The sequence below is a fragment of the Bubalus kerabau genome, chromosome 15 (genome assembly GCF_029407905.1).
Source record: "Bubalus kerabau isolate K-KA32 ecotype Philippines breed swamp buffalo chromosome 15, PCC_UOA_SB_1v2, whole genome shotgun sequence".
Lineage (NCBI taxonomy): Eukaryota > Metazoa > Chordata > Mammalia > Artiodactyla > Bovidae > Bubalus > Bubalus kerabau.
In genome coordinates this window covers 54010575-54033541 of record NC_073638.1, presented here as the reverse complement: position 1 = coordinate 54033541, position 22967 = coordinate 54010575, and the positions used below count along the sequence as shown (strand labels likewise).

General features: G+C 50.3%; 2 protein-coding genes across 3 annotated transcripts; one reads left to right on the top strand and one right to left on the bottom strand.

Annotated features, from left to right (window-relative positions):
* Positions 1 to 254: 254 nt before the first annotated feature.
* UCP2 (uncoupling protein 2) lies at positions 255 to 6776 on the top strand. Of its 2 annotated transcripts, XM_055547683.1 has the most exons (8): positions 255 to 382; positions 1177 to 1333; positions 3651 to 3874; positions 4031 to 4241; positions 5168 to 5362; positions 5444 to 5545; positions 5846 to 6026; positions 6342 to 6776. In XM_055547683.1, exons 3-8 carry the CDS (start codon positions 3749 to 3751, stop codon positions 6454 to 6456), a joined length of 930 nt encoding a protein of 309 aa, XP_055403658.1. In that variant the 5' UTR covers positions 255 to 382; positions 1177 to 1333; positions 3651 to 3748; the 3' UTR covers positions 6457 to 6776. The 2 variants fall into 2 exon arrangements, with proteins under 2 accessions (XP_055403658.1, XP_055403659.1); XM_055547684.1 differs by lacking the exon at positions 255 to 382 and having other exon boundaries at positions 432 to 1333.
* A 3217-nt stretch (positions 6777 to 9993) lies between these two features.
* On the bottom strand, positions 9994 to 22584 carry DNAJB13 (DnaJ heat shock protein family (Hsp40) member B13). The gene is made up of 8 exons (XM_055547681.1): positions 22501 to 22584; positions 18484 to 18587; positions 17282 to 17443; positions 13949 to 14106; positions 12797 to 12910; positions 11333 to 11446; positions 10977 to 11053; positions 9994 to 10389 (listed from the first exon to the last, which is right to left on the bottom strand). Exons 1-8 carry the CDS (start codon positions 22566 to 22568, stop codon positions 10236 to 10238), a joined length of 951 nt encoding a protein of 316 aa, XP_055403656.1. The 5' UTR covers positions 22569 to 22584; the 3' UTR covers positions 9994 to 10235.
* Between the last annotated feature and the right edge of the window lie 383 nt (positions 22585 to 22967).

Here is a 22967-nt window from a genome sequence, read left to right as displayed (position 1 = left end):
GCAGCTTCTGCTTCTTCCCGCGCGTCAGTCTTGCCATTGTCACAATGAGGTTGGCGGGGAGGGGGGAACCCTATGGGGGTACAAAAGGGCTGACGCGGGGACCGAAGCCCGGAAATGGGAGTGAAAGAAGGCGCGAAGACAACCCTGGGCGTGGCGGCCTCTGCAGCTAAAGGGTAGCCGCCCAGTCCTCGGAGCCTGCAGGCCCCGCCCCCGCCCAGGAGGCCCCGCCCCGAGATCTAAGTCTCACGGCACCTTCCTCCTACCTCTCTGCAAGCCCCGCTGGCCGAGCCTTCGAATCGAGTACAGTCTGCGGTCCGTGGACGCGCCCTCCGCCCGCCGACCGACAAAACTGCCTGTACCCGCCTGTTCTCCTTGCGGCCCGGTGAGCCCGGCCCCGGCCCGCCCCAGCCCTGCACCCTCAATACCTGCCGTCCTCCCGCTACTCGGGCCGAGGGGATCCACGCGCCGCCTTTAATTTCCCTCCTCGCCTCCCACCGTATTTTGTATTTTATCGTTTTGTCTTTTTTTTTTTTTTTTAATCTCTCTTCTTTCACTCTTTTGCTGTTTTGCCTTTGTTCTTTACCTCTCGCGCTCAAAAGGCTGTAATATAAGCCCTCTCCTCTGCCAGGGTGGGGGGCCTTCAGCGATGATCAGAAGGACCTCTCCCATTCCAGGCGGCTACAGGCCTTCCTAGGGCTCTTTCTGCTGGCAGGAGCTTTGAGCTGCTTGATGCGGCCTCCGCTGGGCCCATTCCAACCTCTCTAACCTCCTCAAGCCCTGCTCTGGGCCCTAGTCTCTGAACCATCCTGATGCCCCCCCACCTCACTTCCAGCACCCCCACTCACCAGAGTCGCTGTGTTGTGGGATGCTTCCCCAGAGTACTGAATTACACTAAAGCAGAAATCTGAAAGAGCAATGTGTGATACTAAGAGATCAGACCGGGGAGAGAGGACTTCTGGGTTCATCCCTTCCTCCCATGTGTCTGTCCCTCTCCTCCACCGTGTAGGACTTAATTAGCCCCCAGCTGCCTGTGGGAAATGGACCCTGTTCCCTACCCTCACATCCCCCAGGCAAGGACTGAATACGCTAACGTGCCTTGGGCCTTTTCCTTTTGCTGGGTTTGTAGTCCTTTTAAGGCCCATTCCCCTTTCTAAACTCTCCTCCTCTGCTCTACAGGACACATAGTATGACCATTAGCTATTTCGTCTACCAACCATTTTCCATGGAAAACCAAAGGGATCAGGCCATGATAGCCACTGGCAGCTTTGAAGAACGGGACATCTTTAGAGAAGCTTGACCTTGAAGACCTCAGTGTGGGACCTAACAAAGCCGGGTAAGAGTCCAGTCTAAGGAAGGAGTCTTCTACTGCCTCAGCCCTGTGGTCTGGGGGCGGGATCAGCAGGATATTAACAAAAATAACTAGCACCACCATCCCAGTAAAGTCACTCTTAGAGTTCACGAAGCACCTTCCTATATCCTTGGTCTTCTTTTGGCCCTTAAATTGACCCTGACAAGCCAAGGATGGTAATCCCCATGTTACAGAGGAGGAACAATGAGGTCCCAACGGGACAGTGATTAGCTCCAGGAAATCAGCAGCAGAGGAGAACCTAGTGTTCTAAACACATATTGTTGACTCAAGCTTTTGACTACCCTTGAGATTTCGATTAGGAATCAGATGTATGTTTTGGACTGTCCCTGAGACTGCGATAATCAGGTGAAACTGGTTATTTGCTGGTGAGTAATATATGATTAATTCTTTCCAGTTAGACCTTAATCTTCTTAGTAGGGTCTTTAGCACAGGTACCTTTGCTTCCCATACCTGTGCCTCTGAAGGACCTGACTTATGGCAAACCCAAGGCAATATTCAAAATGGCAACTTAGCCTTTGCACTTGTCTCCAAGATGGGCTGGGTCTTATATTTCTCTGACCCTCACAACACATTGCAACCTAGATCAAGGTCAGGACATGATTGACTCATGTTGTTATCATGTCTCCGATGCCCAGAAGGGATGCCTTTGCCTGAACCTTCTCAGAACTGTCATATTGTCACAAGAGAACTGGGATGTTGCACTTCCTCATGAAAGGCCCTGCCTGGGCCTGGGGCTGAGAAAACAGGAAAGAAATGACCTGGGCACCAGTGTAAAGCAAATCGTATAAGCTTTGGAGCCTGCAGACAGGACTCTTACTAAGTTCCCTCACAGGGCTGCTCTGAGAAGTAAGTGAGCTAATAGAATGTGCCAGAGGGATGAGGAAAGGTGTAGAGCACTTCCTGGGGGATGAGAATGTCAGGGCAGGGACTCTGGGGGTTCGGGAACACCTTCATCAACCCCTTCCGCTGCCTGAGTGCAGCCTTCACTGAGCCTCGTGTGGGCCAGGCTCCAGGGAAACATGAATAAGGCCGGCAGCCGAGTGGTGAGTAGCTTTTAGATTTCCCGTGTGCCCAGCCACCTGGGATGAGAGGCCCGGGAGGAAGCCTGGTGAGCATTTTGCTTCCCTCGGTCTGTGTGTTCACTGCTGTCACCACATCACTCCTCTGTTGGCCAGCTCTTTCCTCTCAGCCCCAGCAACAGGGATAGCCAATTAGGTGGGGCTCAGAGTAGCCACTCCTCGTCAGAGTAAACTCAGGGGAGAGAAGCAGGTCACCCTCCCCCACTGGGGTGCTGGGCTCACTTCCTCCCAAGGCAGGGGAGGAGGGTGTTTTTCCAGTTCTGAAAACAAAATGGGGGTTTTGGTTTCCTTCGTCATTCTTTATACCTCTGACCTGCACCACTTCCCCATCCCCACCTCTCATGAAGACATGGCTCCCCCTGTATTATAGGATGAGAGGAAACTGGCCAGAGAGGGAATAGTTTTCCTGTGTTTCACAGTAGGCTGGGGGAGGGAGGAAGATACTCTTAGCCCTAAGAACTACACAGTATCCTTCAAGGCCCAGCTAAATGTTACCTTTGCTAAGTCATTTCTGACTACCCACCCTTTCTTCTCTCACAGTGGAGGTGGATGGTCCCTCCTTTGAATTTTGAGAATATGTTTCTTGCAGCTTGAAACACCTGCCCACCCCCAGTGCCAGACAATAAGCCTCCTTCTAGGGTAGATATTGTCTCAGTGAACCAGTGCCTGGCAAAGCGAACTCATTGAAAGAGTGACTCTAGAGAGCCCAAGCTGTGTGTGGGCTGGTGGGGAAGAGTGAGACCAAATTGAAGGGGCTGAATAGGTCTTGTTCACTCCTTTTCTTCTAGACTTAGACAATTCCAGACTCATAGGAACCTCTTCTGCTTAAGACATTCAGGGCATAATGCCTGTGGGTTTGTACCTTCCCCCCTTGTCTGCCTGCCCTCTAGACAGAGCTGCAGAATCAGGAACATGAACATCAGAGAAATCTGTAGCCCACAGACAAAGGGCTGGGCCAATGCCTGTTTGTGAGGCAGGACAGCTGTGATCCGGATACTCCACGTGGTAAAGGAGAGGACTTCTCAGACAAATTACTTCTCCAGCCCGTTTGAGTACCTGTGGACCTCACTCCTATTTGCCCTCGAGGGGCAGCTCTGAGCCCTTGCTTAGGGGGGTGATGCTATCAGAGAAGATAGGGGCGGGATAGTAAGAGAAGTTCTGGAGGTTCGGCTGCTGATGGACCTTATCTCTCCTTGGCTTAGTCTCCGGCAGAGTTCCTCTGTCTCGTCTTGTTGCTGACAGAAGGTGCCCCCTTCTCCAGTTTTTGTTCATCTCCTGGGAGGTTGCAGGAATCGTCATTATGGTTGGGTTCAAGGCCACAGATGTGCCCCCTACAGCCACTGTGAAGTTCCTGGGGGCAGGCACAGCTGCCTGCATTGCTGACCTCATCACCTTTCCCCTGGATACTGCTAAAGTCCGGCTACAGGTGAGTGAATGAAGCCTGCATTTCTGAGCATAGCTAGTCCACTCCCTCCCCAGGACACAGACTCCTCAAGGGCCAGTGGGGTTTTGGGGACCGTAAATTTTAGAGCACAGGGATGGCAGGCAATGGGGAGGGCAACCACCTGCCTTGGCCTTGCAGATCCAAGGAGAAAGGCAGGGGCCAATGCAGGCTGCAGCCAGTGCCCAGTACCGTGGGGTGCTGGGCACCATCCTGACCATGGTGCGCACCGAGGGCCCCCGCAGCCTCTACAGCGGGCTGGTCGCCGGCCTGCAGCGCCAGATGAGCTTCGCCTCCGTCCGCATCGGCCTCTACGACTCCGTCAAGCAGTTCTACACCAAGGGCTCTGAGCGTGAGTGTGGAGCTGGGCCACAGGCCTCTTGGCCTCTTCTCAGTGATGGTCGATCCTAGTTGTTCCAGCCTCACAGTTCCTTTAGGCCCCAAGACCTCTAGGAGGAATTTCAGATTAAAGGTCCCTGATTCTTCTTATGATTCCCAGGCTGAGTCAGGCTCTGAGCAGGGCATCAGCTCGTGACAGTTTTCACAACCACTTGGGGAGCAGGTGGTATCATCCCTGTGTTCCAGCAGGAGAGGCTGAGGCTTACCTGGGGTGGGGGAGGGGACTCGGCCAAGGGCTCACAGTTGAAGAGCCAGGAAACTCCGAGGACTTCTGCTTTCAAGGCCAGTGCTCTTCCATTTCACCTTCTCAGCATGCTATGTTCACCCCCCAGTTTACACTTGTGGAAACTGAGAACCCAGATCGAAAGGTTTCCTTTTCCCAAGATCCCATGTCAGGGAAAAGTAGATGAGGGATGAGAACCCAAGTCCTGTGAATCCCAGTCTGAGAAAGCCTTTCATGTTTGTCAAATGGAAATGATTCTTGGGAATCCCCTGGTGGTCCAGTGGTTAGGGCTTTCACTGCTGGGGCCTGGGTTCAGTCCCTAGTCGGGGAGCTAAGATCACACAAGCTATGCAACGCAGCCAAAAAAAAAAAAAGTTTCTGATTTCTCAGGGCCATTTAGCAGGTGAAATGAAGTGAATAGAAATGGTTTATGAAAGAACATAGCATTAAGTCTCATTTTGTCCTGTTCCTTGCTCTGTCCTAGTGCCCAGCACATAATAGACACTGTATAATGCAAGACATTCTTAGAGCAGAGCTGGCCTGGGTCTTGTTAACAGGGGACAGTGAAGACAGATTTCAGCGATGTGGTTCTGGTGAGGAGAGGTGGACACTAGTGGAAGCCCAGCTGGCCACTGACCCCCATGGCTTTCCGACAGATGCCGGCATCGGGAGTCGCCTCCTGGCAGGCAGCACCACCGGTGCCTTGGCCGTGGCCGTGGCCCAGCCAACGGATGTGGTGAAGGTCCGGTTCCAAGCGCAGGCCCGGGCTGGAGCTGGCCGGAGGTACCAGAGCACTGTTGAGGCCTACAAAACCATTGCCCGAGAGGAGGGGTTTCGGGGACTCTGGAAAGGTGTGTACCAGCTGTTTTCTCTTCCCCGTCTTCCTCTTCCCCTACTCCCTGGTCTCACATAGACATCCTTTCCTCCCGTAGGGACATCTCCCAATGTCGCTCGCAATGCCATTGTCAACTGTGCTGAGCTGGTGACCTACGACCTCATCAAGGACACTCTCCTGAAGGCCCACCTAATGACAGGTGAATTAGGGGAGATGATGCTGGGTCTTACCCTTCCCCCAAAGCAGGAGCTAGTGTGGATCTGCCTGGAGACCACATCCTTCATCCCATTTCCCCTTTGCTTATGCAGTGAGTTTCTCTCACTGAATTGAAGCCATGCACCTTGAGGCCCTGAGGCTACATGGGCAAAACGACTCAGAGGCACTGGGAGAGGTTCCCACTGGAGTCTCCGGGTCTAAAACCACGAGACCGTAGTTACTTCAATCATCTCCTTCTGGAATTATCGGGGGAGGAGTCCTGATGCCTCCTACTCCTTGGCAGACGACCTCCCTTGCCACTTTACTTCTGCCTTCGGGGCGGGCTTCTGCACCACCGTCATCGCCTCCCCTGTCGATGTGGTCAAGACGAGATACATGAACTCTGCCCTGGGCCAGTACAGCAGCGCTGGCCACTGCGCCCTCACCATGCTCCAGAAGGAGGGACCCCAAGCCTTCTACAAAGGGTGAGCCTCTGACCTGCGCCTCCCAGTTCCAGGCCTCCTGCCCCCTGTACCTGTCACACAAATGAGAGCGAACCACTGGGACTGAGTGGCAACCACATGCAACAGTTTCTGATCCTGGTCCTGGCATTCTCATACTCTTAACTCCTCCCTCCTGGAGCTGCCATCATGCCTGTTTTATGGGTGTTAGAATGGAGACTCACAGGGGACTGTTGCCCACAACTCCATTTCTTGGGCCACCCCGACTTACTGGGAGACAGAGCATCTGTCAGGATGCCAGGGCGAACTAGAGACGACCTGTGTTTTCTCACCCTCTAGGTTCATGCCCTCCTTTCTCCGCTTGGGATCCTGGAACGTGGTGATGTTCGTCACCTACGAGCAGCTGAAGAGGGCCCTCATGGCTGCCCGCGCTTCCAGGGAGGCTCCCTTCTGAGCAGCTGCTGACCTGATCAGCGTTGGCTCTGGCTGCAGCCTGGCCCTGCTTCCTTTTCCTTCCTCCCCTTCTCCCCTTCCCTCTCTCCCCATCCCTCTCTTCTGCTCCCTTTCCCACCACCTCCCTTCCCTCTCCCCACGTTCTCACCCCTCAGCTCCCCGTAGCCTCTCACAGTCCAGGTGGACTTGACCCCAGCTGACACTGTGGAGAGCCTGGCACCAGCCAGGATCTCAAGCCCCCAGTCCCCTAGAAAGCCCTCAGCCTGACTCTTCTTCCTGCCCCCGAGTCCAACTAGCACATCACCCATAAAACAAGCTCAACCTTGGTGTCTCCTCCCTCTCTATCACCACAGATCTTGGTCTACTGGGCCCTTTTGGCACCTGGTGGGCAGGGGAGGAGCCACCTGACTTGGAAAGGGGGGCAGGCCCATCTTCTAGCACTCCACTCTGGGTGGAGGCCATCTGGTCCACCTCTGTCTCCAGACCAGGCCAGGGCTGAGATGGGAAGTGAAGGAGTGGTCTGGAGTCCGCAGTTGCCTGGCTGTCTCGCCAGACCACTTGACCTTTCACTCACCAGCTCCAGGTATTCCAGCACCTGCCTCCAACCCCCCAGTAGGTCCTGGGCCTGTTATTCTGCAGAATGAGTGCTCCTGTTTGCCCTCCATCTCCTGTGCTGCTTGGAAGATTTAGAGGAAGTTGGGGATCTTGGATGCTCTGACTAATTTTATTCCACTTTACAAATGGGAAACCCCAAGTCCCAGGCCTAGTGAGGGCAAGTCCATCCTCCACAGTCACCCCCTTAGGAGGCAGCATGGGCTACAGCAGGCTGCAGAGCAGACATCCAGCCTCAGCCTGAGGAGTCTTTCCATTCACCCTCACCCCATGCTAGAGATCCCAGGCAGGGAGGTGGTGACAAGCAGAGGTGTCAGCCTCCCTGCCCCTCTTCCTGCTGCCTGGCCTCAGTCAGGGAAACAGATGGGCAGAGCTATTCTGTTTCAAGGATTTGGGGACTCAGGTTCCAGAATCTTGAGGCATCTCATGCACAGCTGCTGCTGCTGCTGCTAAGTCGCTTCAGTCGTGTCCGACTCTGTGCGACCCCACAGATGGCAGCCCACCAGGCTCCCCCGTCCCTGGGATTCTCCAGGCAAGAATACTGGAGTGGGTTGCCATTTCCTTCTCCAATGCATGAAAGTGAAAGTGAAGTTGCTCAGTTGTGTGCGACTCTTCACGACCCCATGGACTGCAGCCCACCAGGCTCCTCTGTCCATGGGATTTTCCAGGCAAGAGTACTGAAGTGGGGTGCCATTGCCTTCTCTGTCATGCACAGCTGGGCCCTTGGAATTAAGCCATTGAGGCCCATTTTATAGAAGTCTGAAGAAGCTGAAGGCTGGGACAGGTCATGCAGGCAAGGACACATGGGAGATCCGCAGCTGAACTGAGTCTAGGAACCAGATTCCTCCCTCCTGCTGTGTACCCTTCCCCCGGGAACCAGTGCCGGGGTCCTTCAGGAGTCCTGTTAGGCGGCTGTGGAGCCAGGCCCAGAGACCTTCCTGCTTCAGCCAGCTGGTGCTACCAGGCCTTCCCCACCAGAGTTGGAGGCTGGGCCCTTCCGTGGTCAGGCAAGGGGTCCCACATGTTAGGGTTGTGGAGAAGGAAAGAGGGCCCAGGATTCCTCACCTGAGCTGAGGTCTTACAGTCCCCAGGAGGGACAAGGTTGGGTGTCATGAATCAAGCCAGGGTGGCAAGGGGTCCGCCTAAATAGGGGATCCAGTCAGTGTGCCTAATGCACCCTAATTCTCATTAATCCTGTGAGACAGGGTTAATTCACTGTTTTGCACCAGAGGAAACAGGAGCAGTTTGTTGCCCAAGGCGTGTTTGTCAGCTGGCTCATTGACCAGTCATGTGTTTCAGACACTCGCTTGGGCGTGAGACCGCCAGATTTCATTGTTCTAGGAATGATCTGAGATAGGAGCTGGGGGAGGTTGTGGGAACACTGACCAGCATACCAGTAGGCCTCAGTAACTCCTCCTTCGCTGCCTGTAAAATACCAGACACGGCAGCACTGAAGACCACACTGACCTAATAATCTCATAAATGGCTCTCATCAGGCCTGAAACCAGGCTTCCCTGAGAATCACCATGAGGAAGAGGTTAGGAGCAGGCCTTGCTGCCGGCCTAGAGGAGAGCTAGCCTGCCAGAGTTCCACCGGGCAGTCCTCACCCACTCGCTGTCAAACCAGGGCACCTAGTACCACCTCTCCACCTAGGTCCTGCCTCATGGCAGAGTGCTCCACTCCTCTAATTTCCACTCATAATCTAACCCTGTCCTTCTTGGGGACTATAAGACCTCAGCTCAGAAGTAAGGTGTGGAATCCTCGGCCTGCAAGATAAGGATTGTAAACAGCTTCAGAGAGGTGAAGCAATTAGCCCAAGGCACACAGCTGGCAAGTAGAACCCCCAGGGGTGTACCTAACTCCGAAGCCCACATTCTTTAATGAACCGTGGGTCAGATTCTACATCTCAAGGTCTGCGGCCTTCTCCCTGATGGTTTAAAATGGCTTAAGCTAATATGATACTTTGAATGGTGGAATCGAAGCAATATCTATTCTATAGGGCCCTCTTCTGACCCACCTCTTTTTTTGGGGGGGGGGGGGAGAGGGGGCTGCACTGCGAGGCTTGTGGGATCTTAGTCCCCCACCCAGGGATTAAACCCACACTCTTGACAGTGAAAGTGGAAAGTCCTAACCACTGGACCACCAGGGAACTCCCTCTGGTGTCTCTTAAGTCACTCCATGTAAGTGTCCGCCCTCTCTGTCATAAGCTTGAATCCTAGCCCAAGCCGAGACTTCAGTGAGGGGTGCCTCCCTGGGCACAGAAGACTGACTGGGGAAGCAGGTGTGGTCTGCACAAGCCCGGGTGGCCTGGAGGCTGGCGCTCCCATAGGCCATGTTGGCAGCAATGCTGTAACCCTAACACCTATGCCGTGAGTTCACCAGGCACCTTCACATCCGTGAGCAGCCTGAAGAGGGCTATGGGTTCTGCTTTACTAACAAGATGGGTAATAATGTCCAAAGGGGCGGGGGTAGGCTTAGAAGCAGAGCCCAGTTCTAAGAACCTGCCTAGTTCTAGCTCAGGACCCACTACACAGAACCAGCAATGCAGACTGGCGAGGCAGAAACTAAGCCATTTCTGGCACTGTGTCCTTGGTGCTGCCTCTAAGCAGAGTGAAGTTGTGAGAGGTGGCCTTCAAGGTCCTGATGTAGCTTTGCCACTGAGCCCTATGTGACCTGGGACAAGTGTTTTGCTCTCTGTGCTTCAGTTTTCCCAAGTATACTGTGACTATATCACACTAGAGACTGCCCTTCCAGAGAGCATGTATCATGAGAAATACATCTGGGGACCCTCAGAGATGAGGCAGCACTGCACCCCACTATCAAGGTGGGAGCACAGAGGCTCTGAACCCTCAGAGACCTGGCCAGGCTCACATAAGCAGGATGGGGTCCCAGCTCCTCAATTTCTTGGGCCCTGCCCTTGCCTCTGCTCCACGAGAAGGGCTGTATAAAGCTCTTCTCCATCTAATACATAACTCTCCTGGGTGTGGCTGTAGGATAGGAAATAAAACTTTATTGTGTCAGTTCAAAAGTCCCATGCCATCCAGTCCTCGTGTCCCGTCCGTGCAGTGGGCGGGCTCCCCTGCACACCCTGAGGCTGTATAGGGGTGGGGTCAGTCCCCTGCTCTCCTTCCCCTCCCCCTGCTCAGGCCCCACCCACCTGAGTTAGAGTTATGTCAGCAACGCCTGGCGCAGCATCTGCTTCTTCTGGGGTGTGAGGCGGGTGGGGAACTGGATGTCGAAGTAAATGAAGAGGTCCCCCTTCTTGGTGGGGTCCTCTGGCAGTGGCATCCCCTCCCCTGGCACCTTCTTGAAGTACTTGGGGCTGAGACAGGGGAGGATGAAAGAAGGGAACTCAGAGGGCACCAGAGCCAGACATCTGCCCCTGCTCACATAACCTCAGGCATGCAGCAGTCACCAGCTTCTAGAACCAGTGGCAGGGGAGAGGAGACTGGCTTGTTCCAGACAGCTTGCTCCCTGGAAATCCATTTACACTGAATCTCTGATTCTGGAATCTCTGATGGAGGATTCCGGGAATCTCATTTAGATGGAAAACAGGACAAGGAGGGAAGGAAAGTGAGCAGACCCTGATTGGAGTGGGGTGTGCTCAGTTGCCAAGCTTCCCACACAGAGGACCTTGCTGGGGAAAGGGCTTGGAAATTCTAGAGGATGAAGACAACAGGGATTTCCTAACACTGGGGGCCTCTAGCCTCCACCATGACTTCATGCAAGTAAGAAAAAGCACTCCATTTGTCAAATGAATGCAGCCCACAGCTTAGCCAGAGTGGGGGCTGGATTTCAATCCTTCTCACCCCCCTTGAGCTGGGTGCCACCTGAACAACTGTACCAGGCAAGCCTCTAAGGACCAGGAAGCCCTTTCCCGTCTATTGGGGCCCAAGTAAATGGACTCACTGGACGATGTCATTGATGGGGATGTTGAGCAGACGGTCATCTAGGGTCTTCACCTCTACGGTGCAGCAGGTCAGAGCCTAGGGGACATGAAGGCCCAAAGTGGGAGTGGTCCCTATGTCCATTCTGTTTAGAAGGTACTTTACGAGACTATCTGACGCCAGGCTCTAAGCTGGACCTCAAGGAGACAAAAGGATGTTCAAGGACTAACAGGTGAGTGAGCTGAGCAATAACCTGCCCTCAGGAGTTCACAGTCTGGGAGAAAAGAATGACATTGATATATGTTACGATAGATGGAGATGGGTTGGTGGAGCCCAGGTGATTTGCCCACCCTTTGCTCCTCTACTTTGCCCACTCACCTTGCCCAAGGGGATGGAGTTCACAAAAAAGAGGTTGTCATTCTCCCTGCGGAAGCGAGGGTGTAGCTTCTCTTTTACAATGAAGATGATGTCGGCTGGGATGATGTTGGGACCCTGGGCAGGGGAGGCCAAGGGGAGACAAGGACTAATTGGCTATGGACCTTGGCCAAGTTCCTGTCTCTATTGTTTCCAAATCTTCATCTGAACAACAAGATTAGACCAGTTTTTTCTGGAAGGGCCTTTCCATTTTGGCCTTAGAAAAAAACCTACCCCAAGGACTATACACACCCACTCCCCGCCCATCACCCTCCCCTTGCCATTACTCTGCAGCCCAAGCAGATGCAACAGCTGGAGGGCAGAATACTGGGTTGGGGTCAGAGTACTGCCTGCAAGACTGTCCTGCCAAGCTTCATTAAGTCCCAGAACTCTGCTGGAACTCCTATGGGAGTTCGAACAGAGGAATAAGACTGGCCCCTACCCACCAGGGCTTCCAGTCTAGGGGAAATGGACACAGTGAATCCTCAAGACTGAGATAAAAGGAACCCAGAGGTGGGAGCTCAGAGAGAGGTCAGGGAAGGCTGCCTGGAGAGGGGAGCTTTAGAACTGGGTGGGTTTTTTGTTTTAATTTAATTTTATTTATTTGGCTGTGCTGGGTCTTGGTTTTGCGACATGTGGAATCTAGTTCCCTGACCAGGGATGGAACCTGGGCCCCCTGCACTGGGAATGCAGAGTACTAGCCACTAGACCACTAGGCAAGTCCTTTGAGGTAGGTTTTGAAGTGGGTTTTCAGAAGTAGGTGTTTCATAAGTGAGAAAGAAGCAAGAGATATGGGCAGAGGAATTCATCTCTCTGGCTCCAAAGATAACATCATTCCTTCTCTTTTCAGAATTTGAGGAATCAGCACGCTTTGGACAATAATTTTATATTTTTATTTAAATAAGTAATTTAAAATTATTATAAATAAATGGCTTCTGAGTAGCTCCTACAATTGGGCTTTACTCAGAGAAACACACAAGAAAATCAGGAAGGGTACTTCCCTATGTTCCAGTGTCCAAGATTCCACATTCCCAATGCAGGGTCCTGGGTTTGATTCTTGCTCAGGGAACTAGATCCCACATGCTGCAACTAAGACCCAGCACAGCCAAATAAGTAAATAATTTTTTGAAAAGAAAATCAGAGCACTGATGTTAGGACTGGGATCTCCTTTCAGCTCTGGTGCTCTTGCCCTGGGCAAGTCCCTTCTCTCTCTGGGCCTGTTTCTCACTCTGCAAAATGAGAAGTCCTGGGTGACCCATTAACTGAGGCACTGTGAGTGCCCCTCAGAAGGGGCATTAGGGATCAGCTCATCTCCCCTGCAGACTGGTCTCCCTTCCAGACCAGGGCTCCCAGGGGCCTCGTTCCTCCTCAGTCTTCCCATCACACGAACCCAGGTAACTGACCTTAGACAGCTTTCCCAACCCTCACCTGGTCCCCTTCCTTCTCGAAGGTGATACGTGTGCCCTGCCTCCAACCAGGCTTTACATCGATAGTGAGGATCTTGTCTTTGATGGTAGAGGAGTACCCATCCTCGTTCAGCACCTGTAATGAGATGATGGGGAAGGAGGTAGGCTCAGGATTTCCCAGCTGGCTTTAACACACATGAAAGATGCTCCATGGGATCTGTGCACAGCTCAGTCCTCCAGCACCGGGGAGAACCTGTCTGAGCCATCCCAACTCGCATCCTATGTTCCACTGGAATCAAGAACTTATGATTCCAGGATGGCAGGATATGTTATGGGGTTGGGGCCTGAGGTGCCAAGCATTCCCCGTGAGTTGATCAAGGTCACAACTCCAGCCCTAGAAATTACGTGGTCTTAGTGACTAACAGACACACGGCGAACGCGCACTCACTTGCTCTCCCCCGCAGAGGCTCTGACCTGGAGCCTCTGCCAGATCTCTTAATCCCAAAGGGAAAAAAACGGAGGGCAACATGTCTTAGCCTCTCCCAAAGCATTCCTCTGTCATCCATCTATTTCCCAGTCACATGCCCAGATGGGTGCCCTCCCTCCATGGAAATCATGGCTGTGGCTGGCATCTCCTCTGCTGGGCAGATGTGTGAGGAGTGTTGCTTGGGTGCCTAGCACAGGGCTGGACCAAGGGACAGGGCCAGGATGGGGTCTGGGACCTGACGCACTGAGGGTCTTCTTCAACCAATCCCCTTGGGAAACATGCCGTGGCCCACCCTCCATGCCCACACAGCTCCTTCTTACTCCTGAGGCAAACACCCAGAAGAAACCTGCAGGGGACCATCAGGAAACACCCAGAAGGCAGAATTCACAGGAGACTCCTCCTGTCCAGAGCCTTCCCACTTCCCTCAGGGATGGGGCTGAGCTGAGAAGGGAAAGAGTTGGTCCCCGTTAGGAAAGCACACAGAGGGGACTCCTACAGGAGGAAAGAGCCAGACTAAAACCCTCAACTGTCCCTTCCAAACGTCAGATTCTAGAATTCTACCTTCCTAGGGCTCCAAATCTAAGATTCTATGCTTCTGTAAGACCATAGCTGAGGTCTCCACTTAGGATCAGGGAGGAGGTGACCAGTAGGGTTGGAGGGGATAGAAGATGGCTCCTAAGTACTTACCCTTCGGGAGATCTTAATTTTCTTGGTGCAGCCAAAAAATAGGTCCTCCAAGGACAGGTAGAGGTCTCGTTCGATTGGAGGATCCTGTTTCTTGACCCCTCGGCCCCGGAGCCCCCCAAATTTCAAGTCTACCTCGTTTCCTTCTGCATCAAAAAACTCTGCAGGAGGTGGGGAGAGGTGAGGAGTAAGAGAAATTACGTCCAGAAACTCAGATTCATAGACTGTCCCTCACCTCTTCAGTCCCCAAGTGTAATACCTAGCCTCCCATTCCCACCTCACAGATTGGAGGCCTGCTTGGCCAGGCCAATGTGCTGCCCTTGTAATAGGGAAGCACCTTTGTATTCTATTCCAAGGTAATCACTAAAGCGATATTGCTTGTAAGCTTAAATTATACATAAAAGCCCATCTCTGGGAAAAGGAAATGGCTACCCACTTTAGTATTCTTGCCTGGGAAATCCCACAGACAGAGGAGCCTGGTGGGCTACAGTCCATGGGGTTGCAAAGAGTCGGACACAACTTAGCAACTAAACTGGCAACCCCGCCTCCCAGGTGATGAACATTAAGGTAAAATGCCTTTGCTCCGCTCACAGGAGACATGCTGACCAGGCTCATCTATGAATGACTTCAGGGAGGAAGAAATGAACACATCCTCTCCTGAGGCTGACCGAAACTAGGAGATGTTTGACTTTCAGTTCAGTTCAGTTGCTCAGTCATGTCTGACTCTTTGCGACCCCGTGAACTGCAGCATGCCAGGCCTCCCTGTCCATCACCAACTCCCGGAATTTACCCAAACTCATGTCCATTGAGTTGGTGATGCCATCCAGCCATCTCATCCTCTGTCGTCCCCTTCTCCTCCTGCCCTCAATCTTTCCCAGCATCAGGGTTTTTTCTAATGAGTCAGCTCTTCGTATCAGGTGGCCAAAATATTGGAGTTTCAGCTTCAACATCAGTCCTTCCAATGAAAACCCAGGACTGATCTCCTTTAGGATGGACTGGTTGGATCTTGTTGCAGTTCAAGGGACTCTCAAGAGTCTTCTCCAATACCACAGTTCAAAAGCATCAATTCTTCAATGTTCAGCTTTCTTTATAGTTCAACTCTCACATCCATACATGACCACTGGAAAAACCATAGCCTTGACTAGACGAACCTTTGTTGGCAAAGTAATGTCTCTGCTTTTTAATATGCTAAGTTGGTCATAACTTTCCTTCCAAGGAATAAGTGTCTTTTAATTTCATGGCTGCAGTCACCATCTGCAGTGATTTTGGAGCCCAAAAAATAAAGTCAGCCACTGTTTCCACTGTTTCTCCATCTATTTTCCATGAAGTGGTGGGACTGGATGCTATGATTCTAGTTTTCTGAATGTTGAGCTTTAAGCCAACTTTTTCACTCTCCTCTTTCACTTTCATCAAGAGGCTCTTTAGTTCTTCTTTACTTTCTGCCATAAGGGTGGTATCATCTGCATATCTGAGGTTACTGATATTTCTCCCGGCAATCTTGATTCCAGCTTGTGCTTCTTCCAGCCCAGCGTTTCTCATGATGTACTCTGCATATAAGTTAAATAGGCAGGGTGACAGTATACAGCCTTGATGAACTCCTTTTCCTATTTGGAACCAGTCTGTTGTTCCATGTCCAGTTCTAACTGTTGCTTCCTGACCTGCATACAGGTTTCTCAAGAGGCAGGTCAGGTGGTCTGGTATTCCCATCTCCTTCAGAATTGTCCACAGTTTGTTTGATCCACACAGTCAAAGCCTTTGGCATAGTCATGTTTGACTTTACTCCTCCCCTTTTAGTATACAGGAAGGCTGAATTCTAACTCAGGCAAGATGGTTCTTTGGGACAATGGGTCCCACCATCTTCTTGGTCTGCTGACTTTGCAAATAAAGTTGCTATTCCTTGCCCTAACAACCCATCTGTTAATTTACTGGCTTGTCCTGAAGTGAGCAGAACAAGCTTGGACTCAGTAAATCCTCAATTGCAGATCCAAGATAACCATCTCTTGAGGCTCTCCACTGCTTCATCCTCCTCCTTAGACTCCCTTCCCCCACACTTCCCTACCTACCAGCCCACCCCTCCCCTCCCCCAACTTCGGGCCAGTGCTCCTTGACTCTGGCTGCCTCAGGAGAGAGAGGAGTGTCCTCTGGTGGCAGCAGTTGGTAGTGCCAGAAATGACCTGTTAGCTTTTGTGGAAGAAGGGTCACAGCATGCAATCCTCCCTATCCTCCCCCAGACTTCATTTCTCCTCACTGTTCATCCCAGCTCAAGCCCACTGCAGATCTCAGACTCAAGTTCCTATGAAGTCAACAGCCGAGACAGGGGAGAGGCAGGGTCAATCACTAACCAGTTAGAGAGGTCACCAAGATCTCCCCAAACTCCTCTTTCCTCAACTTCTTCTACCCCTGCCCAGCTCTATGCTGTACACTGGAATCTTATATGCAACTATTGAAATAAATAAGGAAGATCTGTATGTAATATAATGTATAATAAGAGAATCTCTAAGATACAAGTGAAAAAAATCAGTGTAAACAGTGTGGTCCCATTTCCTTAACAAGATGAAAGGCTATGTGAAAATAAATATAAGCTCATAAATGCACAGAATATTTCTAGAAGGATACATAAATTGTAACAATGAGTGGCTACTTCTGGGGGAAGGAATGGAGTGCTGAAATTTATTTCTTTTTCAATAAATAGTGGTTTAAAAAAATATATATATATGGGGCTTTCCAGGTGGCTCAATGATAAAGCAGAGAAGGCAATGGCACCCCACTCCAGTACTCTTGCCTGGAAAATCCCATGGACGGAGGAGTCTTGTGGGCTGCAGTCCATGGGGTTGCTAAGTAGGACACGACTGAGCGACTTCACTTTCACTTCTCACTTTCATGCATTGGAGAAGGAAATGGCAACCCACTCCAGTGTTCTTGCCTGGAGAATCCCAGGGACAGGGGAGCCTGGTGGGCTGCTGTCTATGGGGTCACACAGAGTCAGACACGACTGAAGCGACTTAGCAGCAGCAGCAGTGATAAAGAATCCACCTGCCAATGTAGGAGACAACAGGAGATGTGGGTTTGATCCTTGGATCAGGAAGATCTCCTGGAGAAGGAAATGGCAACCCACGCCAGTATTCTTGCCTGGGAAATCCCATGAACATAGAAACCTGGTGGGCGACAGTCCACAGGGTCACAGTTGGACACGACTTAGCGACTGAGCATGGATGAGCACACACACACATTATATATATATATATTTCTTAAAGTAAACAAAACTACTCAAAGAAAATCATCTTCTACAGCTACATCCTTCTGTAGTAAGGCAGAGGGGCAGGCAGGGCCTCTTACCATTAAAGGGGTTATCTCCTCCAAAGAACTCATGGAAAACCTTTTCTGGGTTGCCATGGAAGACGTAACCAGTTGTCCATGGGGTCTGCGATCCAAACTCCAGAGGAATTCCGCCCTTCAGACCCTCCTCTCCAAACTTGTCATAGATGCCTCTTTTCACAGCTGTGGATATGCGTCACCTTGAGAAGGGGCCAGCATGGGGGCTAAGAGAGCTGGAGGGCTGGGAAGCCAGAGGATATGGGGCAGGGAGGAAGAAGCAGGGTGAAAACAGCCTTATTTCTAAAGTGCCTGCTGTCTGGAAGTCTTTGGAGAGAGACACTAGAAGTTAGGGATTTAATTTCATCCTGGGTGGACCTATGTAAGGCCCCATAGCCCAGAGGAGAGATGAGAAAAACTGAAACTTGCTGGGGAGGGTTGGGGATTGGAGAAGAAACCAGGAGACTGAGGGTCGGGCTATCATGCTGGGGTTTGGTTTAACTCAGTCATTACAGCTACTGTCTGGTGTGGGTAAATACAGTCCTAGCGCCTTGAGACTGTAGGATATGAGAAGTCAAGAGCTGCCAAATTCTAGAGCTTGGAAATCTTAAGAGTCCGAAGTCCTGAAAACTTGGGGCTGAGGAAACTTTAATGATCTTCTGGCCACTCTTCTGCACACAGAAGGCTGTATCCACACAGCCTCCAGGACAGTATTTAGGGAACCCACGTGGGCACTGCACGCCACAGAGGCAAGGATCTCTTTCCCCAGGCTTCAGGTTGCCACAGCAGAGCGAGATTTCCTAATCACAGACCTCTCTCTGTCCCTTGGTACTTATGCTGTCCTCAGGGAGAGAGAGATTTGGCTTCTTGGTACTCTGGGAATAACTGGGTATGTCTGTCTCAGCCTTAGCCTTCTTCCCTGGGCAGCAAGCATCTCACTTTGCATCCCTGCAGGGGACAAGTGAGGCCTGGGGGGTGTTGGGGAGCCCCTGCCCTGGGTCCCGCACTGCTGAGACAGGAAGCAGGTCAGCCTAATCTGGGGGCTCTCCACACCATGTCCTCCACCTTAGCTTGTGTCTACTTTGTTTAGATTCTGGGCCAGGAAGAGGAATGCTTGCTCTCCATTGGGCCCCCTCAGAAAGCCTGACACTCTTCTGAGTGAGGAATGACATTAAAGGAGAAGGGGGACAGAGGAACCACCCTCACGCTCAGCCCCAGTCACTCACGGTCGCTCAGCACATCGTAGGCCTCTGCTATTTGCCTGAATGTCTCCACTGCACCTGGCTCAATGGACCTCAGCGGGTGGTTCTTAAGGGCAAGTTTCCGGTACCTAGAGAAGAAGGATTAATACCTTGAGGCACAGTCCAAGGCTCAGAGCCGGCTCTGCTGTCGGCTGCCTGCCATTTGTACAGAACCTGAAGTGGAAAAGCTGAGTATCTTTGGCTCCAAGTTTTCCTTTGTCCCTTACACCCCTGTTCCAGTGAAAACTCACACTGGCTTTTTGGTCTAGATAATGTTTTCTTTTTGCCTCTTCATTTCCACAACTATTGCAGAACCATGTCTTCCTATTTCCAGTCCCGCCCCACCCCCTCCAGTTTATTCTGTGTGCTGCCACCAGTTTGATTTCTTTCTCTCTTTTTTGTTAACTTGCCCTTTTAAAATGCTCCCTGACCAAGTCTCTCTCCTGCCTGAACCCTTCACTGGTTCCTCCTTTGTCTTTTTTTTTCTTCAAGAAGTCAGGATTCAAATCTCATGCAGCTCCAGAGTTTCTCTCTTTTTAAAACAACAAAAAATTTTTTTAAATATTTATCTGGTTGTACTGACATGAGAAATCTTTAATCTTCATTTTGGCACTTGAGATCTTTTAAATGATGCTTTCAAACTCTCAGTTGCAGCCTGTAGGATCTAGTTCCCTGATCAGGGATCAAACCTGGGCCCCCTGCATTAGGAGTGTGGAGTCTTAGCCACTGGACCACTAGGGAAATCCCATAAAAACTTAAAAAAAAATTTTTTTTTTTGGCCATACTGCACAAACCAGGGATTAAACCCAGGCCATGGCAGTGAAAGTGCTGAATCCTAATCACTAGGCCACCAAGGAAATCCCCGCCCTTTGAATTCAGTATAAAACCCAAATGTCTCTAAGATTCGATTCCTCCTTCTCACTCTGCCCTTCTCACTCACTCCCCTTCCCTGCTGCCACAAGCGCTCCGCAGTTCTTCTCTCCAGGCTCCATACTCTGCACACTGCACTGCTCATGCCTTCAACACTCTCCTGCTTTTACCTGGAATGATCAACCCTCTCCAGCCCCCTTCATCTCCTCCTGGCAAATATTTATTCATCTTTCCACATTCAACTCAGGGGTCCGCTCCTCAAGGATGCCTTCCCTGACTGCAGCCTCCATTCTAGATTAGATTTCCTTTCCAGCAGCGCCAGTGCCTTTGATGCTGGTATTTAGCACACAGTGCTCCAGCCGTTTGATGGGTCTGTCTCTCCCACCAGCCTGTGAGTGAGTCCCTCCAGCTGCTGTGTCCAGTTCTGCGTCCTCAGTGCCTCTCACCAAGTGCAATGAGTAAATGAATGACATGAACTCAGCATTCCACAAGGCAGCCCATTTTGCTGTGGGACCACTTTGACTCTTAAGTAACACTTTTCTTACTGAGCTGGGTCTGCTGTTCTGCAACTCTGTCTCTATCCACAAGGGTCATAGTTCTGCCATGGGGCCTTACAGATAGAATCTGCTCTACCTTGAAAGACTTGAAGGCAATTGTCACATCCTCCCTGAAAGTCCTAAATCAGCCCTTCTCACTTACAAAGGCTGTAGTTAAGTACAAGACTTGCAATAAAACTCTAACAGTGAGTAAAAGTAATGAGGTTTGAGAAGAGTTCAGTTTTTCATATAAACTTGAGGGATTTTAAGATGATTCTTGTGGCACCTGCTTTTCTGAGTGGGAGAGAAAGGGGTGAAGTCATAGCCTAGATGTGGCAGCCTAAAATGAATAAGAAGTTAATAGCTGGGTGATTAGGAATCACTTTGGTACTTTTCTTCATTATATGTTTAATCTTTTGGGGGTGTGTGTGTGTCAAAATCTAGGTACTCCCATAAGGGAGTGTCTCAAACAAGTGATTCATGCTTTAAGAGTTGTTTCAGGGAAGAAGGGTTAAAAACCATCATTTAGAACATAAATTGTTTTTTTAATCACTCTTTATAAGACATGGTTTCAGATGCAAATGACTGTTCTGCATTTTCATCTCATTATCTCATATAATTCTATTTCAGTACCACAACAACTTTTTTTTTTTCTTTGAGAGATGGGAAGACTGAGGTTCAGAAAGGTTAAGTAATTTGCCCAGGTCCTACAGCTAGCAGGTGAGAGAACCTAGGTTCAAACCTGGCTCTTTCTAATGCTTCAGTCAGTTCAATTCAGTCGCTCAGTCATGTCTGACTCTTTGCGACTCCATGGACTGCAGCATGCCAGGTTTCCGTGTCCATTTCCAACTCCTGGAGTTTACTCAAACTCATGTCCATTGAGTCAAAGATGCCATCCAACCATCTCATCCTCTGTTGTCCCCTTCTCCTCCCACCTTCAATCTTTCCCAGCATCAGGGTCTTTTCCAATGAGTCAGTTCTTCCCATCAGGTGGCCAAAGTATTGGAGTTTCAGCTTCAATATCAGTCCTTCCAATGAATATTCAAGACTGATTTCCTTTAGGATGGACTGGTTGGATCTCCTTGCAGTCCAAGTGACTCTCAAGAGTCTTCTCCAACACCGCAGTTCAAAAGCATTAATTCTTCTGAGCTCAGCTTTCTTTATAGTCCAACTCTCACATCCATACATGACTACTGGAAAAACCATACCTTTGACTAGATGGACCTTTGTTGGCAAAGTAATATCTCTGCTTTTAAATATGCTGCCTAGGTTGGTCATAGGTTTCCTTCCAAGGAACAAGCATCTTTTAATTTCATGGCTGTAGTCACCATCTGCAGTGATTTGGGAGCCCCCCAAAATAAAGTCTCTCACTGTTTCCATTGTTTCCCCATGGAAACAACGCTTCTAATGCTTAGGTTGGGCTCATCTTTCTGCTTTCCAACTGCCCTTTCTCCTTGTGACATTTCCCTAGACAGGTCTCACTGGCCAACCAAATGTTATGAACAGTGGATGACATCACAGACTATCCTGAATTGTTCTCTAATTGATTCATGAGTTTGTGTCTTATTTCTCAACCACACTGTAGACTCTCTCCAGTTAGCTCACTGAGATCCCTTACTGGAGGTGATCCATAGTAGGCAACAATAGTAGGCAAAGTGTCTGAATACTGGCTCTGCCGGTTACTAGGCACATGGTCCTGGGATAATAATGGTACCTACCACTCAGGCTGTTGTGAGGATTAAATGAAATGATAGAAGGTTCTCAGAACAGCATCTGCACAATTCAGTGGGGTGTGGCTATTGTCACTAGTCCATTATCCTAGATTCCTCCCTTTTTCTTTACCCTACGATGATCCAATTAATAAATAAGTCCATTCTCTCTTCTCTCTCCAGCTCACTGCCCTGCTTCAAGCCTCATCTTTTTGCCTTGATTATTGTGACAACCACTGAAGGGGTCTGTCTCTTCCCAATATAGCTTCCACATGCCCTGTATGTCCCCTTTTGTAACATTCATCAAGCTTACTGTGACTTATTCAACATCTGTATTCATCAACAAAATTAAGCTGCACGTCTGATTCACAGTTGTATCTCCAGCTGCTGAGACCACACTGAACCCACATAATATTCACCAAAAAACATTTTTTCAGAAAAATGTTCTGATTCCTGCCCCAGATTTCTCAGAAATATCACAAAGTCCCCGAGACTTGATGTAACTATTCAGAAATGGGATTTATTCAATACCCATCTACCATGTGACAGCAGAATAAAATCTGTAATACATCTACCTGGCCAGGTCACTCTCCTGTTCGCAATCATGTGGGTCTCTACAATATTAAGGGTAAAGTCTCCTTTGTTCTCATTTTATTGCTAGGAAGACCACGGTACCCAGGAGAGCAGACAGGGCATAGAGGGTAAGGGATGATGAATTGGGAACCCTGACCCAACCCAAAGCCAGGATGTGGGTGTGCAAGAAGTTAAGAGAAGGAACATGGTTTACCTTGCCTGCCCTAAACTGTGTAGGAAAGTTCACTTTGGAAGAGATGAGGGTGGGGCCCGTCCCAGCACAACCCAAAAGCTTTGCTCCTGCCCCAACTTACGCATTCTTGATCTGAGCATCTTCTGAATTGCGAGTGATCTGGAGCACAGAGTAATAATCCTGGCCCATGGCTGGCTGGTTGTCAGTCGGTGGATAGTCCTGACTCCAGCAGCAGGTCTGTTAGTCTGCATTCCTTGGTTGCTCCCGACAACCGCACAGGGGCACTCTGGGAGTTGTAGTCCTTCCTTCCTAAGCAAACCCCCTTCTCACCAGTGCCTGTAGAGGAGGGATTGAGAGAACTAGGACTGGCTCTGTGAGCCTGATAAGAAACCAGAGTTTCTAGGGAGAGTAGAAATTGGTTTTAATTAAGTTTTCAGAACAAACAGATTGGGCTATTTTTAAAAAATAAATCTTTATTTTAGAATGTTTTCAGATTTTCAGGAAAGGTGTGAAGATAGCATTCTCATATGCCCCACACCAGGCTTCCCTTATCATAAACACATTACACAAGAATGGTACCTTCGTCAG

Bases quoted from the DNA above. Each gene is read 5' to 3' on its own strand.
- UCP2 (XM_055547683.1), top strand. From the start codon at position 3,749: ATGGTTGGGTTCAAGGCCACAGATGTGCCCCCTACAGCCACTGTGAAG. The intron at 4,242-5,167 runs GTGAGTGTGGAG...GCTTTCCGACAG, and splicing joins CTACACCAAGGGCTCTGAGC to ATGCCGGCATCGGGAGTCGC. The intron at 5,363-5,443 runs GTGTGTACCAGC...TTCCTCCCGTAG, and splicing joins GTTTCGGGGACTCTGGAAAG to GGACATCTCCCAATGTCGCT.
- DNAJB13 (XM_055547681.1), bottom strand. From the start codon at position 22,568: ATGGGCCAGGATTATTACTCTGTGCTCCAGATCACTCGCAATTCAGAA. The intron at 18,588-22,500 runs GTAAGTTGGGGC...CTTCTTCTCTAG, and splicing joins GATGCTCAGATCAAGAATGC to GTACCGGAAACTTGCCCTTA. The intron at 17,444-18,483 runs GTGAGTGACTGG...GCATATCCACAG, and splicing joins CTACGATGTGCTGAGCGACC to CTGTGAAAAGAGGCATCTAT.